The following is an 18,007-nucleotide window of genomic DNA, read 5'->3' as shown; positions in this document are numbered from 1 at the left end:
ACAGCATCACAGAACGGCTGAGGTTGGAAGGGCCCTCTGGAGGTCAGCTGGTCCAAGCCCTGCTCAAGCAGGGACACGTAGAGCAGTATCTTGCCCAGGACCAAGTCTAGATGACCTGGTTCTTACGCTCTTTGCTTTTGGATTAATGGTATGCCTGGATGGGGATTAGCCTTGCTGTTTTTGTTAGTGGAGGAACACCTTTACAAAGGACTGGATTCCTGCTTTGCATACTTTGCACAGATGTAGGCAAGATAGAGGAGTTTATGTCTCTGCTAATGTTTAAATTTCCCATGGGAATATGCAAATCAATACCACATTAAAACTGCTTTTCAATCCTAAAAATAAACCTGCCTAGCAATCTCTTAAAGACCACCATGATGGCAATGGTCTTCTGTCCAGTATTCTTCCTTGCAAGCTCCTTCGAGTTGCCCACATACACAGTATGTTTTAATTAAATTAAATTTAATCCTGCTTAATCTGTGCCATTAAGTTCAGTTTAAGAATTTAGTTGGTTTTTTTTTGTGTTGTCAGAATCTTGAAGACTGCTATTCAGAAATATGTCAGAACCCATTGATTAAATAACGGCTCTGCCATGTAATAAACAAAAGATTAGAGATCTGCTTTTACTGCAGGTGGTCTTAAGCAGCAGACGCCAGCCTGCAAGCTGCTGCATGAACTAAAAAGGATGAGTTCTCTGAAGAGTTTTCACAGCCGTCTACTCTAGGTGACAAGCAAGGGTGAGAGAATGAGGAAGAGCACTGGATTCATGAGCATCCCCACAGCATCTTACCTGTAATCTTGCTCACTGCCTTTGTTTCTCCTAGAGAACCTTTTACAGAGTGCTGGCCCTAACAATTTGAGACTGGCAACCAGGGGGTGCCACCTGACTTTAGGAGTAGGATTGGTTATCGGCACTATTTTAGTCAACAGCCTAGACGTGGGTTCAGAACACAACCCTGTGCTTGCAGGCCTTTTGAAGAACTGTCTACTACTGAAGAGTCTGTCCACTGTAGCATCTTCTTGTTCAGCTTTTTTAGTCTCCCAGTTGTTAGCCTGTTCTTTCTGCCTGTTGTAATTTGACCATGTTACTAGGTGCTAGGTGTGTCAGGTTTTGCCTTCTGAGAAGTGCAGTGCAGGAAGTTGTTCTTGAGACTTGTCAAGAGACCACACAGGCAAGATGAGTGAGACATTTCGCAATGGTATTTGTTGATTCTTTACTGGAATGCTCACTGCTGTGCAATATTTAGTTGCTTAAAGCTACAGTTTGAATGTAGTCATAGACAGAGTTCTAAAATTAAAAGCAGTTGGAGTGATCAAGCTGTATAAGCTGTCTGAAAATGTTAAACAATATTTATTCTTCTAAGAAGAAAAGGGAGTTGTCCTTAATTTTTCATTAGCATAACAAGGGTATGAATTCTCCACCAAGCTCCCTGCCAAGGGATCAGGAAAGAGTGATCTGTCTTGTTAACAGTGCAACTACTCCAGAATAGCAGGATTCTCTTCAGTTTGAAGATGTGTTTGTTGTTCTTTTATTTAGTGTTGGATTGAAAACACAGCCGGAATCCAAATGCCCTGAGCTTCTTGCTAATTACTGTGACATGTTGCTAAGAAAAACACCACTAAGCAAAAAACTAACCTCTGAAGAAATTGAAGCAAAGCTTAAAGAAGTGGTACGTTCTTGCTTTCTTCTATGTGATTAGTCTTGAATGTATGTAGTTGTTTATTTCCTTATGTGGGTGGAGGTCTTGATCTTCAAAAAGCTATGCGAAGTGTAACAGTTGGGAAAGGAGTTTCTTATATCATGAAGTGTGAGTGTTTATAACTTGTTAACCATGCAGTGTTTCATGTCTCTGTGTTGTCAGATCACAAAATTGAATATGCTAAATTATTGCCTATATCAAACTAGTGTTACGGTAACGAATGTTAATATAGAAAATTATACAGGATACGTTTTCATGCCAGTTGTTAATGTCTTCTCTGATTTAAAAGAAGTTCCTTGATGGCTGACAAATGAAGAAATCAGAGGTGTGATGTTATAAAAGATTCGTAGCTGATGGCTATGATATGATATAGAATAGTACAGCTCCTCTTAAGGCAATCTCAGGTAGCCTTTTCCTGCTTCTTAGTCCACAAAGGCATGAGATGGGCATTTAGAGACTTGTGAGATTAACAGTGCATATTAAAATCTTTCTTGACAGCTTTTGGTACTTAAATATGTACAGAATAAAGATGTTTTCATGCGATATCACAAAGCTCACTTAACACGACGCCTGATATTAGATATATCAGCTGACAGTGAAATTGAGGAGAATATGGTGGAGTGGCTCAGAGTAAGTAGCCTGATGACTTTCTTTTGTTTGGTTATTCCTGTTGCTTCTATTAATTCCCACTCTTAGACTTAGATATCCTTCTTGCTGAGGTGAGTTCTGTTTTAAATCACAGGCTACTTTCATCTTCTTACGCTTCAATTTTATTATGATACTTTGTGGGAGTTAAACAGTTTAGCTTTCTTTCCTAAGAGAAATGTTGATCCTAATAGTGACAATGACAGATTTTAAAATATTTCACATATGATTACCTTCATATTTTCCGTATGCAAATGAGCAAAATGCAGCATACTTGTTGTTTAGGTATGTAAATTATTTAAGACTGGTGGCCTAATTGTGAAACTTTATGTACATTTGAATATTATTTGCATGCTTTAATTAACTGATTCCTTAATGCATGCATATGTTCTTAAGCACCTGGATTTTTAAAAAAGAATCAACATATGCCCGTAAGGGGTAACTGCTTGCAGTCCATACAAAAAAGACCTTTATATTACATTGCTGCTTGTTGTAATAAGGTGGTGCTATCAGTGTACTTTACTGCTTTTCATTTTTTTAGTTTGTTATTTTAAAACTGAAGCTTTTTGTTCTTAGCTGTCTATGTCATAGTTTAGTGTTCTGTTTGTTTATACAGGAAGTAGGTATGCCAGCAGACTATGTAAACAAGTTGGCTAGAATGTTTCAAGATATCAAAGTATCTGAAGACTTGAACCAGGCCTTCAAAGAAATGCACAAAAATAATAAACTTGCTTTACCAGGTATTGTTTTCCAAGTGATTTGCTGTTTTTAATTTCTCTTGCGGGAAAATAATTCTGAGTCTTGAGTTAAAAATTACATCAACTGCAGGTTGAACATAGTCTTTGGGGCACTGCTACCCCCTAGATTGGAATGTCTGCACTCTGTGTAGACTCTTGCTTTCTCTTACAGTTGACACTTGAGCTATATTATTCTGGTAGTTTCTGTGTTTTTCTCACTATTAGCAATCTTGTAGATACAGACTCCCTAGCTAATTGTAGCTAAATTCCAAGCAAGATTTGAATCGGTTTCAACCAGCTGAATGCCTTAACTACCCCCTTCTTTCATGTCCTCATCATTCTTCGTGAGTGCTTCATGCTGTGCTCTTCCTTACCTGCTGGTGGGAGAGACGGATGCACGCTGTTAAGAGTTCAGATGACATTTCTGAGATTAAATTTCACTGATGAGAGAGAGGCTGGGGAACATCGAGGTTTGGACCTGTCACTGCTGAAAAGCCTTAAGTAGTGCTTACAGACATCAGCTATAAATCTGCATCAGTGTGTAAGGAGCTCTGCAGAGGCAAGCCAGAAAAGCAGAGGTTTCAGTCAGCATTGCTGGCAGAAAGCCAGTGGTCCATAAATAGAGTACATTAATGTTTAAATAGTTAGGCACCCTGCTAATTTCTGAAAAGTTACTCCTTCATAATTGTATTAAGAGTAGACAAAAATGCATTCTGTTTGTCTGTTACACCTGCAGATTCATCTAACCCAGTATTGTCTTACAGCTGACTCTGTGAATATTAAAATTTTAAATGCTGGTGCCTGGTCCCGTAGTTCTGAAAAAGTATTTGTCTCGCTGCCCACGGAATTAGAAGATCTCATCCCAGAAGTTGAAGAGTTTTATAAAAAGAATCACAGTGGTAGAAAACTGCACTGGCACCACCTCATGTCCAACGGAATTGTAAGTGTCCAGTTTTTGTTGCTTCAGTCTCAATGACTGCGTGTTCTGTGTGTTTATAATAGCAAGAAAGCTTCTTATTCAGAAAGGCTTATAAACACGTTTGCCATTCTGTTCACAGATAACGTTTAAGAACGAGGTTGGCCAGTATGACTTGGAGGTAACAACATTTCAGCTAGCTGTGCTGTTTGCATGGAACCAAAGACCCAGAGAGAAGATCAGCTTTGAAAATCTTAAACTGGCAACTGAACTCCCTGATGCAGAACTTAGGAGGACTTTATGGGTATTTCCCTTTCTCTTGAAACAGATTTCTTCCCAATTTTTGTACTCCGGAGTACTGGATAAGTATTTTTAAAGCGCTATCAGATAACACTTTGAAATGTGGACGCCTTCCTTGCTAATTAATCCATTGTAATGCTGGCTCCTTGCACTACTGTTGAGCACACACAGCCTTTACATTAACATGCTCTATATTCTCAGAGTTACATATTTTAAGCTTTTGAAAACAGCAAAACCTTTCTGACCGTATACTGCCTAAAGCACACAGCTGTGATTGTGGTTTATGGAGCAGGACTGGTTTAATTCTAGGAACTCACTATCACTCGATAAATGTATGTTGCTTAAAAATAACGTCAGTGTTTGCTCTATCAGACTTTTAATAATTTAGCTCACAAATAAAAAGAGAAATCATGTAAATGAGACTTAATACCACAAGCTACTCTGTAGCCATGAGTTTGTGCATTTTACTTTGTGTTATTTTACTTATGCTAACTCGGTTTACCAAATCTCTTTCTGAAATATGGCCCCTTTCTGGTTTTACTAGTATCTTCGTGTTGCCCCCTAGCAGCTCCAAACAAGGCTACATGGTTCCTCCATTACAGTCTGCACAGTGGTGAACAATGTTCTTAAATAGTAACTTGTTTCCATTTAGAAAGTCTGGTGTTTTATTTTCATTCTTTTTTTCCCCCCTTTTTCTCTGTAGTCTCTTGTAGCATTTCCAAAGCTGAAACGTCAGGTTTTATTGTATGAACCTCAAGTCAATTCACCCAAAGACTTTACAGAAGGAACCCTCTTCTCGGTGAACCAGGAGTTCAGTTTAATGTAAGATGATGTTTGAAAATGAAAATAACAATGTGCTATTTTATGATTAAGGGAATTCACCTTAACCTTCATCCTTGGAAGTTTTCAAGATTCAGCTAGACACAGGCTTTGCTATCCTATCCTCACTTCAGTTTTAGTGGTAGTCGTGCTTCAAATAGGTGGTTGAACCAGATGACCTCCAGCGGCTCCTTCAGACAAGCGTTTGTATGGTTCTGATTTCTGTGAAGTTAGACTTCTTAAACACCTAGGGAAGAGGTGCAAAATGTGAGGCTCTATCTTGCTGTTACTAATGAACCCATGAGATTCCATATAGAAAGAACAGCATGTAAGCAGAACCCGAGTGCTTCCATGCAGAACACCCCCAAACACACGCAGTTCCAAAAGCAGAGTTTTAAGGTAAAGGAAATGGAACTGCGTAATATTCTGGTATGCTGTCAAAAGCGGGGCGTTTTGGTGTGACTTCCATGAGAGAGGAGTGTCTTCATTTCAGTGAGAACTGCAGTGCTCTTCTACTGGTGCTTTGAAATCCTTCAAAGCACACAGTAGTATGGAGAGAATATATACAGCCTCTTTTATATTGATTTTTGCTTCTCTTCATTATCAGTAACTACAATTAGAACTGGCTCCTTGCTAGTAACTTGAGTTCAGGTCCTCGTACTCAGTAGCAGCTGGACATCTGGATCTGTGCAGAGAGAGAGGTGACAAATCTGCTGCTCTTGGGGCTTTGTTTCTTGCCCTTTTGCCCAGGGCCACGATGGTTTGTTCATGTCGTCAGGATCACAAGCTTTGGGAAATGATGCAAGCACATGACAGAAGAGTCAGGCTGCACAGAAATTTTGGGGGTGACTGCTGAAGAATACCATGAGCTTTTTTGTTATGTTTGTTATGGTCTGTTTTTTCTCTTTTTTTTTTTTTTTAATGCCATACAGACAGTTCTTGTGATGTAATGAACTGGTCCCATTTTCTGAACTCTGTTGTAAGATCTCCTTTGAAGAACCCTAGTTTTATATAATTAAAGTGAAATATATTTCTCTGGAAATCTATTCTTTAAAATAGCGCTGGTAACTTTTCAATTTTGGACACTGTCAGTTTCAACTGTGATTTTTTTTTTGTAACGGTAGTATATTCATGTTAGTTTTTTCCTTTTTTTCATGAAGGAGTTGGCATTGAATTCTGATTTGTCAGCTGGCTATCCCACTCCTGCAATGCTAATAGCCTATAAATATCTGATATATGATGGTACTCCTTGCTGCTGTAATTTAAGTTTAATAGGAATTCCTTAACTGAAAATGTATTTTTGCCTTATTTTTTATACAATACAACTTTTTCAGAAAAAACGCTAAAGTTCAGAAAAGGGGCAAGATAAATTTGATCGGTCGATTGCAACTTACTACAGAGAGAATGCGAGAAGAGGAAAATGAAGGAATAGTCCAGCTAAGAATATTAAGAACCCAGGTTAGTAAATGTCAGAGGAATATAAAATAACCTTATTTCTTTTGTTGTATTACTGCTACTGCATGTTGTCCACATTTGAACGTTGATGTATGAAATGAATGCTTCTGGATCCTACTGGCTCTTACTTCTGCTACGTGCTTTTGATACTTTGTGAATAGCAGATTTTGTGTGTGCGTGTGCTTGTGTACTTGTAAGCCTCCTGTTCTAATGCAACAGATTATAATATTAATCAGGACAGAGCAGCTATTAAGCAAGTAGTGAAGGCATAACTGTGTAGTGATGGGTAAGGTTGATTTACCCGGGCCACCAACACGAAGCGTATATTCAGATCTCTTTGCTCATCTCAGAGATGGGATCCCTCTTTCCTGATAGCAGTATGGCTTTCTGAGAGACCTCTTTAGAGGGAAAGTTTGTAATTGCATCTTGCCTGTACAGACTGCTTTGTGGTGGATTGTCCTTTCTCAGTCAGGTATCGTGTCAAACCTTTTGAGCTGACAATTCTCAGCAACTGATTTGGGGGAGGGCATCCCGTCGTTACTTGCGATGGAGTCTCAAAATCCCATTTTACCTCCAAATTGCAGGTTTCTTCTGATCAGTCAGATTAGACTCCAAGCCAGCCAAGTTATAAACTGTCACCTGACTTAGCATCCTGGACATTCTTTCAGCCAAAGGATTAATGCCTAGTTGTGCTTATCAAATAAGAACTCCTTGTGAATGTCACTTTGACACCAAACTCGCATTTCACAAAGTATTCACAAGGTGTATCTCAAGTCACCCTGGAAATGGTGACTTCTGCTCAGAGAATGTAGGACAGGTGAATGACCATTACAGGTTTTAGTGACTAACACTAGATATAAAAAGCAACAGTAGATTCACCTTTGACTGGAGTTGTCATACTTCTCACGCAAAGACAGTTTGGTATCTACTTTGGCCAAGGAATACAGCAGAAGAATGTGACTTACACTTAGTGCTTGATTGCTGGCAAATTCAAAGCTGTATGCTTCATGGATTTGTAACTTTAAACATGTTTTTAACATGTCCTAAACAAGCCTTTTGTGTACTTCTTTGGTTTGAGTTTTGTCAAGTTCTTGGCCACAACTTAAAAGGTAATGAACTCTGTTGTTTGACCTTGCAAGTAAAAAATGTTCTTACATTTTTTTTTCAGCATTCTTGGTTTTATTTTACTTTGTTCCCTCTTATAAGACTAGGGGAACAGAAACTTCCAGGAGATCTTTCTACTGTTTTATTCTAGTGTTTAAAGTCTAATCATGATGGCCTACTTGGGCAACTGGTTATAATTCACAAAGGTGAAAGAAAGAAACACTGTGTTTGGAGAGTTTCTTTTCAAGTGGGTTAAGATTTGGCCCTCACTTGAGAAATATATAAGCCAGAACAGATGTTGGCACTGCCTTGTTTTAACCGGGGAATGTCTTAAGTGCAGTATTTATGATGGCAAATAACTTTTATATTTGATGTTTTAGGAAAAATATACATTTCTTTGCTGCCTTGCCTTAACCAGGAGCCAACTATTAATGACGTGTTCGCTTTGTTACTTCCACCAGATATTTCAATTTTTTTTCTCTTGTTCCCCACCAGGAGGCTATCATCCAAATAATGAAAATGCGGAAGAAAATTACTAATGCCCAGCTTCAGACTGAACTGGTAGAAATATTGAAAAACATGTTCTTGCCACAAAAGAAAATGATAAAAGAGCAAATTGAATGGCTTATAGAGCACAAATATATCAGAAGAGATGAGTCGGATATCAACACCTTCATATATATGGCATAATTTAAGGACTCTGTGAGATGCTGAAAACATAAATGGAAGGGTGCTTGGACAGACAGCTGCAACAGTTTGTGCTGCAGAAGGACTTGTTTTGACTTTCATTACGTATTAAAATCCCTGCCTTACCTTAAAGAGGACTATATTTTGCCAATCTCATTCAGCTAGCATGATGGCATTCCCTTCATGTTGCACACTTTTAACAGCATGCTGTTTTGTGGGAAACTTGCATTCATGAAGAGCCCATTGTGAACTTTTAAAAGTAGATTTGATTTACACCCACTGGGAAGAATACAGGTTTGGGTTTTTAGATGACCAGTACTTGCACAAGGAAAAAATATTCAAATATTCATGCACTGAGGAACTGCTATTAGTTTTGTTTTGGTTTTTGTTGTGTTTTTTTTTTTTTTTAATGCGATTAGGACTAGAAGTAGCACTTTCACTTTTGTGTTTTGGATCAACAGAGTAATGTACTGTCCACCTCTGATCCTTTTTATGTAATAACATTTGAGAGACACACATGCCTCACAAACTGATATGTATTTGTTACAGTTAAAATCTGTTGGCTAGAGCAGTGCTTCAATCTAGTAACTGGATTTTAATATTTGACACATTAGTGACACAAAACTAATTCCAACTCATGGGTGATATTTTTCCTTAAGCAAGAGATCATTGTTTTTAAATTGCTGTAAAGAAGTGGATATACATTATTGGTTACTTTACATTATTTGGACAGGTGATTTGGTACAATCGTTTTTGAGAAGGTAAAGCATTCTTGAATGATACTTCACTCTAAAAACAGTTTTCATGGGTGGTTCTATTATAGTGAACAGAAATATTAAGTGTATTTCCTTGTACATTTAATATTTGTATTCCAAATGTTTAAGTATGACTACATATATCTGAATGCATTAAATAGTAATTGATGCACAAATCCCCTGGAAAAAGGATAGCACTCGAAGATCCCTGTATTAATTCCTCATTGGTAACTCTAACCTTCGATACATATATAATCGAATTTGACTGGTTTTGTTCCTTGAAAGTCAATGCCTTTATATAAAAAACAAACCCTCTGCTTTTTATTTTGGAACTGGCAGGATGGGAAATACAATTCTGGTGAAAATGGTAAAAAGCTAAGGAAAAATACCTTGTTTAGCGTATGCAGAGAGAGTGCCAAATACACATCAGGATTTTCAACTTTTTAATGTTACCTCTTCTATTTTCAATCATCTTAAGTAGTTGTTTGGCAATGCCTGCCTCTCTGCTACTCTGAAATGTCCCAGCATGTACTGGACTTATAATAAGAATCACTGGAGCAGAGTGCCTGTCTTGGGACAGAAGGTAAGTTGAGCTTTACTCAGTTATGTATGAATATTCTTATATAAATTGCAAGTGTGCGATTTTTTTTTTCTTACCAGTTCAAGTACAACATCTAAAGGTCTTGTCTTCTCTGATGATTGAAAGGGGGTAGAGGATATAATTAACTTTAGTCAAAAAGAAAAGCCTTCTAATAAGATAGAGGAAGAGATTTATTTAACATGGTTGCAGTAAAGGATATAATAAGAGTGGTTTGAAAGTGAACTCACTACAAGAATGGCTGTTTGCCCCCTTAAAGAGGCTGCGTGCTGTTAGTAATGGAAATGCCAATGGGACTGCCTAAGAACAGTGTGTACTTGGACATCTGTTTGCCTAAGAAGTTTGCAGTAGTGAGGGTTTCATGAACAAGAAGAGATGGGGAGAAATCAAGACCTGGTAAATTACAATTGATTGAAATCCCACAGCTTATGTTACATGTTTTTACTGATACTCACAAGTAGATGCTGTTTAAAAATATTGCATCTCTTATGTTCCCCAATGGTGTTGCTGTTGAGAATCAAAAGCAAGTGGTGCTCTGTGTAGTTAACCACTTAAACTCTTGGAATATTAGAAAACAAAATTCTAATAAAAGCCTTGTGCTACAAGACTTTCAGTATTTGTAACTTAAATTACAAGTAATAAATGCTCACTTGGGATTGTTGGAGGGAAACTGACAACCCAGAGCTCTAAAGCATGACGGTCTGAGCACGTTCTTTTCAACATAAGGAACTCCAGCCCTTAACCGTTGAAGAACAGGTATGAAATTGTCACACAGAAGGAGCTGTAAAGGGGATAATGCTAAATCAGAAGCCATTGATTAAGATTTGAGAGAGAAGTTGGTGGGCTCCATCTCAGATACAACTGTTCAGGAAGGCAGAGAGTATGCAGAAAGCAACAGGTTGCTGAAAGCTAATGACCTACATCTTCCCTCAACTAATAAATATGAAATAGTGTAACCTAAATGCTATCTATATACTTCTCAACTCCTGGAATGTGGAAATACAATTGGTAATGTGCCTATGACATGGTCATTTTTCTTCAAATATATACCGAAGATGGATGTCGGGTTTTTTTTATTAAATCTGAGAATCACACCAGCAAATTTGTTAAAGATGCAGAATCTCATTTAGCATCCTTCATCAGGTCACGTTCACCAATATGCACTTAAAACTAGGATCACCTGGGGCACAGGGAGATACCTGGGGTAAACTGTTCTTTTGGGGAGGGCAGAGTTCAGATCTCAATGAAAATGAACTATTCTTCACTTGCAATATGGCAACAACGCACTTTTAAGGCTGCAGTTTTTAGCTATGAATATACATGTCCAAAGACCTTGCTTAAAGAGGTGCTGCATCTGAAAAACATGTTGCCACACACACTGCCACGGTGAATAGCTACGGAAAAAAATCTGTTGTAGGAGAGGGGGGAAAAAATCACTCGTAATGGGTTTAATTAAAAAATACTGTTAAAACTTTCTCTGTCCCAACAACGTGATGAGTATCTCAGTTTCAATTCTGAAGTCTTCCATTTTCCTCTTTCCACAGTTGGTGTCCCTAGCTCCTATTTTTGTTCATCTTTCATTTGTTCTGACTGTAATGCAATTACATTTCCAAGAGAAAATGTGACTTTCTTGTTTTCACCTTTTTAAACTTGATATAAGTGTTCTGAATGTTCACATGTTGCATTGATTTGCATTGGGATGCCATTGTCCTGTAAAGTGCAAATTTTAAAAATACAATTGGCAAAAAGATTTGATAGTTTTACAGAAAGATTTGCTATCTTAAACTCAAACTGTTTTCTATTTTCATCTAAATGACTGGGATGCTATCTTTGTAATTCTTTGAGGTCACATTTGTGAAATAAACAATACATGAAAGCTTTCCTGTCATATACACTATATGTAGTCTGGAGTGTTGAGCAAACTTGAGTTCCTGAGTTGTAATATCTATCTACGTATGGTATTTACAATTTTGAATGTGTGCCACTACCAAGATAATAATGCTGTACAATTTTGAATGGTGGTAGTTTCTGTATGGCAGTCCAGCTGAACTATTTTGATGTACTGCTTAATTTTTGAATTTTATTTTTTAAGTTGTATAATTTATTTTCTTGCAAAATAAAAAATGTAATATAAAAGACTACTCCTTTTAGCAAGATATTTTGGTCTCTTTCCCCTGCAAAATTGTTTAAGTCTAGTTCGGGTACTGCTCCTGAAAAAATACCATTATATGAAATTTGCCAGATTGCAAGTCCCAAAGCCTTGTGATCAGAGTAAATTTAAAATTTAAAACAAAAAAAAAGGGGGGGGGGGGGGCTAAAAGACTTAATTCCTTTTTAGTTGTGATTTTCAAGTACTTGAGGATATACATAGAGTTATTTCAGTTTTCCAAATTCTATTTAGAGGTGAGCTGTAAGTCTTGCAATTTGAATTTGTCAACACCTGCCATGCCAAAAGTGGCTTGGGGTGCCTGACTTTAGGGTATTTTTTAAAATGGTTATGTCTCCGTGTAAGTTACTGGGATGTAATTGCCAAAATTACAAAAATATCAAATATTTTGGTTCACGTGTCTCTGCAGTTACTTAAAATGAGCATCTCGGAAAATTACTGGTGTCGTTGCCAGATTGGTGGGACCATCAGGTGCCCGAACTGCACTAAGCAAACAGAGGTGTGGGAGCCGCTGATTGCCCACAGGAGCGCTTCTACTGCAATGGCTTTTCTTCTCCAATTGTCCTTGTCTTCTAATGTGAAAATTTTTTCTTACGTTTCAACTCCTTTTTTCTTTAAGTGCACCAATTAAACGTAATTTTTTGTGCTTTCTGGTATAGGCAAATACTAGAATTATTTGTGTGGAATAAGTAGTATTTTTGAGCGACTGAGTGCACATGGTAATGTTCAAACTGGCAGGTTGTGTAGATAGAGCTTTCATAGCATGTTGCCATTATTTCTAAACTTTTTTTTTTTCTTCACTCTTAGGGCAAAATGTCGCCTTTCACAACAGTGGTCTTCTAGGTGAAGTCGTTCTCAAGAAATAAGCCAATTATCACAGCAGTTGCTTGGCTGAATCAGCTCCTACCAGTTCAAATTGATCACAGCTTAGCCAGAAGCAGTGGCCTAAATATGAAAGGTTTTAAACCTGCTTCATTCTCCTACTGAACTAGGAATGGGGCTTTCTTTCTTTCTTTGCTTTACATGTAAACATCTGTTTGAACAATACACAGGTGTGGTCCCTGCTTTTCATTTTCGGTTGTTTTAGTGATGGAGATCCACTGTGTAACTTGAGCTGGATGCTGTGCACCACGTCCCACGAGTGATCTGAAACCTGTAAGAGAGAAGGGTTGGTGGCGTGTTGTCCGCTGCTTCCATCTGATGACCTGGGGCATGGTCACAGCAAATCTCGTCTCCCAAGCGAAGGAAGAGGGCGCACTGGTTGTTGTCAGTCATCTAAAACACTGAAAAGTGACAAATAGCAGCTGTGAAATTAGTATATTACAGATGCTATTGGTGAGAAGTGATAGTAAAAGAATTAAAGGAGGGAGTGCACTATTGTTTTTTATGTACGCTTTTCCCATTTTTAAGACCATGGTCTAATGTGATGTGTGTACAGCTCAGGCTTTGCTATCTGTTGATGTCTACTACTAAAGACATAAAGGAAATTGGCACACCTGCAGGTCTTGTAGCAAGTAGTGGGAGGAACTTGGATCAAGGTAGGTACTGTGTAGGAGTTACTGTACTAAGCAGGTATGCTTGATGCCTGCAAGCCCCCCTGGCCCCGATGCTGTTCAGCCATAGTTCTGGGGGCACGGGGGCGTGGAAGAACCACTGGGCATGGAAAAACTGCTGTCCGTGGCATGTCAACAGTCACTGCAGCCAGACTTGGTGCCAGGGGCCTTGCGTGTTGCCAGAAGCTTTTGACAGGCTTCCACACCAAGCAGGGGCAAGGATAGCTAGTTGTCATGGAACTGGGGAAGCGAGGGCTTTGGCTGGGAGAATTCAAGCGTGCATGTGACTGAGGTTTACAAAAGCTGAGTGGCAGAGAGTAGGGCAAAACTATTTTCAGAGTCCTGTAGCATCAGCACTGTTGGGTATCTGATAAAAATCAGCAGCTTGCTTTAAAACGCTACGCCAGGACTTGCTACCTGCATCCCCAGCTTGCCCTGGAAACAGGCTGGGTAAATTCATGTGTAAGTCCATAAACAAATACTAAAGGCAAGGATATACCCCTCTATTATTGCTGGACAGCAGGTAGATGGTTGGGAAGCCCAGAGAAAGCATTGTGACTCTTCTGCTCAGCCTCAATCAGTGGCCGTAGGGGTGATATTCCGCTGCAGTCCTTGTTGAAGTCTCTTCTTGAATTCTTTGAAATGTGAATTATCCTAAAAAAAAATATCTGAGGAAGCAACAGCTGCAAGGGGAGGGAGGAGGACAAGGAAGAGGAAGATGTGTGAGGATCCCAGGACCAAAAATGTAAAATGTTGGGGAGCACCCAGCAGAGCACCCTTGTCAGTGCCCACCATCCCCTAAAGGCATCTCCATGGCTTCCGCCTTGTGGAAAGAGAGACGTGCCACACGCAAAAGGATCTCTTCCCTCCTCCCCCTGCAGCGTCCTCCTCTGCTGGTGTGTGTGGCCATCATCCCATAACTTGGCATGGGGTCAGGGCACAGCTGCTGTAAATAAACTCCGTTTATTTACCTTCCCGCTTCCTAGGGGAAAGTGCAGCCCAAACCACTGGGAGGACTGCGCCCTGCTGCATCCCCAGGCACACGTGTGCGTGAGGGAATGCTGGCTTCGAAGCGTTTCTGTTTGATCCTTTAAAAGAGTTCTTGCTGTAGTTTTTATGCTGTGGTAGGAGCTTCATCTCCTGAAATGTATACTCTGGGGAGGAGATGTTTCTATTTTCTTTACCTAGCTTCTATATCTGGTGGAGTTCTTCTGCAGCTTGAGACTAACTTGGACAAATGTTACTTCAAGAACACCTGTCCTCTTGTTGGAGACTTAAAAATGCAAAACAATAAAATAATTTCAATATAGAGCTATGTTGTATGTTCCAAATGTCCATAGAGCTAATACTTATATCACTGAAAATTGATAAACTACCCTGTGGGCCAGAGCTGTGATGCTTTGTATGTTTGATTGTCACATTTCAGCAACCTTCTAAGCAGGAGACCACGGTGCATCAAAGGGGTGGTTGTCCACGTACCAGCTAACCTGAGAAGCCACAAGCCTGTGTTGTGCTGTACCTCAGGTGCAGCTTGGCCGCCTGGCCTGTGCTGCACATTCCCCTTGGCTGCAGGAAAAGTTCAGCTGCCTGACTGTGATGAAGGAACCTGTAGGAGCTCCCACGTGGACTGGCAATTACACCACCTCATGTTCTTGTCGTTATCTTAAAGGGAAGCAGCATGTTCTCCTGAGAATCCTTTTGTTTGACTGGAGAGGTTGTGTCTAGAACAGTTTTATTCTTTGAAAATCCTGTAAGAGCCCTGAAGGCCTGGGGGAACCTCTCCGTGATGGGATCTGCACCACAGACCATGCTCTGACTGGAGCTGTGTGCGATGTTGCACACCTCGGGGTTTCCACCATCTGACAGGACTGTTACTTATCTATACTACCATCTTTCGTTCTTAAGTGAGCTCCAATAAACGGCATTTTAGAGTCATAGATTCATTTAGGTTGGAAAAGACCTTCAAGATCATCGAGTCCAACCATCGCCTAACACTAAGTCCACCACTAAGTCCTGTGCCTAAGCACCACATCCACACGGTTCTTAGATTCTTCCAGGGAAGGTGACTTCCCACCTCCCTGGTGGCCCATCCCAGTGCCTAACCACCCTTCCTATTAAGTAAATCCTTCCTGGCTTCTAATCTAAACCTCCTCTGGTGCAGTTTGAGCTTTTCCCTTGTGTCCTATCGCTTTAATCAATATGTTTGGGAGTCCAAACACCGTTCCAGCTGGGGTGATGTGAACCTGGCCCCAGTGCATGACGTTTGGCATAGTTGGCAGGATCCCAGTGAGCTCTGGCAAAGGGAGAGCGAGGAACAGACAGGGTGCCCAGCTGGCAGGCAGCCACAGCATTCGGCCAGGGTGACCTCCCTGCGGAGTTGGGAAAACGAGAAATTATTAAAATGCCTCACCTCAGATAAATAGTCTCCAAAAAACAGGGAAAAAACTCAGCAAGATTTGCATCGTGCTTGGTTGTTACCAAGATGCTTGAAATGAATATGCCACTGTTTTGCTGTAAGGCAAGAAGAAGTGTGAGAGCTGCAAACACGGCAGCACAGAGGCTCAGAGGCAGCCGGGGCTGGTGTGCCTGGTGCTGGGGTGTGCAGAGCAGGAGGGAAACCTGAGACACCAGGGGGTGGATGGTGGGAGGGAGATCTGCAGGACTTCACGCTCAGGAGTAGGCAGAGGAGTCAGGTGGTGGGATGTGGTAACAGCATTGTTAATCCTTTGGGGATTAACGAAGCACAGAGGGCCCTGGGGGTATTGCAGCACACTGTCTATGTGCTCAGTTACGTGGAGTCATAAAACTGCAGAAATAAACTAGTAGAGGCTGAGACGGTGGTTATAGTGAGAATGGGAGCTTGGAGGAAATAGCACCCATTTGAATCCTCCTGAATTAGCGTGTTTGGGTGCTGTCTTGCAAAACCCTGTAGCTGCCCAGGGGCTGAGGAGCACTGGATCTTCTGTGGAAATTCCACTCCCTGTGAACGTGGCTTTGGGAAGCCTTAAAACTACAGGATCCCTCGCCCTTTCATTGGGACAGTGACGTAGTATCTTGGAAAAGCATAGCTGAGGCTGGTTGGTATGTACTGGAACTAGCCACATGGTGAAGCATGTGTTCTCCAAATTTTGTTAGCGCTGACAGAGAAGCTGTCACCCTGGGAATGAAAACCCATGTGTAAGGCAAGTGTCCCCCTTGCTCTGAAAGGACTGCGAACATCCCTGCAAAGAGCTGCACTCGGAAAAGAGGGCAGAGGTATCACTGTGCTAGTGGGGCAGCATTGTTGGGCTGGAAAGGAGACCTAAAGCACGTGAGCTGCAGAGAAAGGCTCCTCAGAAGGAGCAGTTCCTGGCACTATTCCAGGTGGGAACACCTAGGGAAGAGATGGACGGCAACCTAGCCCCTTACTTGCAGGGTTTGTATAAAGAAGCAAAGGGGAAAGGCCAAGGGATGCTGAAGCTGTGCCTCCTTTGCTTGCCCCCAGGCTGTCTGGCTGGAAGCAGGGCTTGGGAAGGTGTCCTCCATCTCTGTTGTAATAGCAGGAGACAATTGCTGGGGCTGTTGACCCTGTGTCTGCCTTGTAATGCACTGCAGCTGCTGTAATAAGTAACAGGGTATAGCTATTTTAGATGACAAGTCAGAGGTAACCCTAATTTGTGGAAGCTTGTCCCCGTTCCTCCAGAATAAATTAATAAATATTAAAATGAGGAGGGGGAGGCAGTTTAGTTTGTAAAGAAACTGTGTGTGTCCTGGTGTGCAAAAGTAGGTTAACAGCTATCGTATGCAGGTGTCCCTCCTCAGGCTGCAGGAGCTTCTGTCACCCTGCCAGGCCATGCAGACGCAAGCACCAGGCAAGGTGCTACAGTCCTGCTGCATGCCTTCTTTGCTACAGCTGTTGCTGAGAGTCACGGGATCAGCGCTCCTTTTCCTGGGAAGGTCAGCAGCCCACATTCAAGGGTACCCGCACAGGCACGTGATTTCTCATGGGATTGTGCCTCAGTGCTTGGAGGACTGTGGTTTATGCCCAAGGGGCAAAGCTGCCCCACTGCATGGGTGCCATCCTGCTACCTGGGCTTACTGAGTGAGGGAGGTGGAGGCACAGGGTGTCATGGGCGATAAAGAACAGTGGAAAAAATGACAATCCAGCATTCTAAAATTGACATGGTCAGATGATGAGTTTAACGGGTTGCCCAGGGAGGTGATGGAGTCACCGTCCTTGGGGGTGTTCAAGGAAAGGTTGGATGTCGTGCTTAGGGAGATGGTTTAGTGGGTGACATTGGTGGTAGGGGGATGGTTGGACCAGATGGTCTTGGAGGTCTTTTCCAAGCTTAATGACTCTGTGATTTATTTCTATGAGGGCAAAGCCAGGTCCCCACAAAATCAGTGCCTTATAGGGACAAACCATGCATACAGTTATTTGCTTCACAGAAGACCCCACCAGCGCTCCAACGACTGATGGGGCCCCTCAGCCCCCTGAGGCGGGGCGAGGGCAGGGCTGACATGACACCGAGCCCAGCCAATAGCAGGGCCGATCCCGGTCCCGCCTCCGCCGCGCAGACCAATGGGGAGCC

At 41.2% G+C, this 18,007-nt stretch overlaps 1 protein-coding gene across 2 annotated transcripts in view; it reads left to right on the top strand.

Annotated features, from left to right (window-relative positions):
* Nucleotides 1–11,857, top strand: part of CUL5 (cullin 5) — a 33,009-nt gene extending 21,152 nt beyond the window's left edge. For both annotated transcript variants that reach the window (XM_048078211.2, XM_066989826.1), the window contains exons 12-19: nucleotides 1,538–1,670; nucleotides 2,199–2,330; nucleotides 2,962–3,085; nucleotides 3,847–4,022; nucleotides 4,141–4,302; nucleotides 5,002–5,120; nucleotides 6,452–6,575; nucleotides 8,172–11,857. In XM_048078211.2, the coding sequence (XP_047934168.1) occupies nucleotides 1,538–1,670; nucleotides 2,199–2,330; nucleotides 2,962–3,085; nucleotides 3,847–4,022; nucleotides 4,141–4,302; nucleotides 5,002–5,120; nucleotides 6,452–6,575; nucleotides 8,172–8,366 (1,165 nt within the window). In that variant the 3' untranslated portion in view covers nucleotides 8,367–11,857. The remainder of the gene's footprint in view (nucleotides 1–1,537; nucleotides 1,671–2,198; nucleotides 2,331–2,961; nucleotides 3,086–3,846; nucleotides 4,023–4,140; nucleotides 4,303–5,001; nucleotides 5,121–6,451; nucleotides 6,576–8,171) is intronic.
* The last annotated feature ends 6,150 nt before the right edge of the window (nucleotides 11,858–18,007 follow it).

Source organism: Anser cygnoides, chromosome 1, assembly GCF_040182565.1.
Source record: "Anser cygnoides isolate HZ-2024a breed goose chromosome 1, Taihu_goose_T2T_genome, whole genome shotgun sequence".
Classification (NCBI taxonomy): domain Eukaryota; kingdom Metazoa; phylum Chordata; class Aves; order Anseriformes; family Anatidae; genus Anser; species Anser cygnoides.
This window is presented reverse-complemented; position numbering and strand designations above follow the sequence as displayed.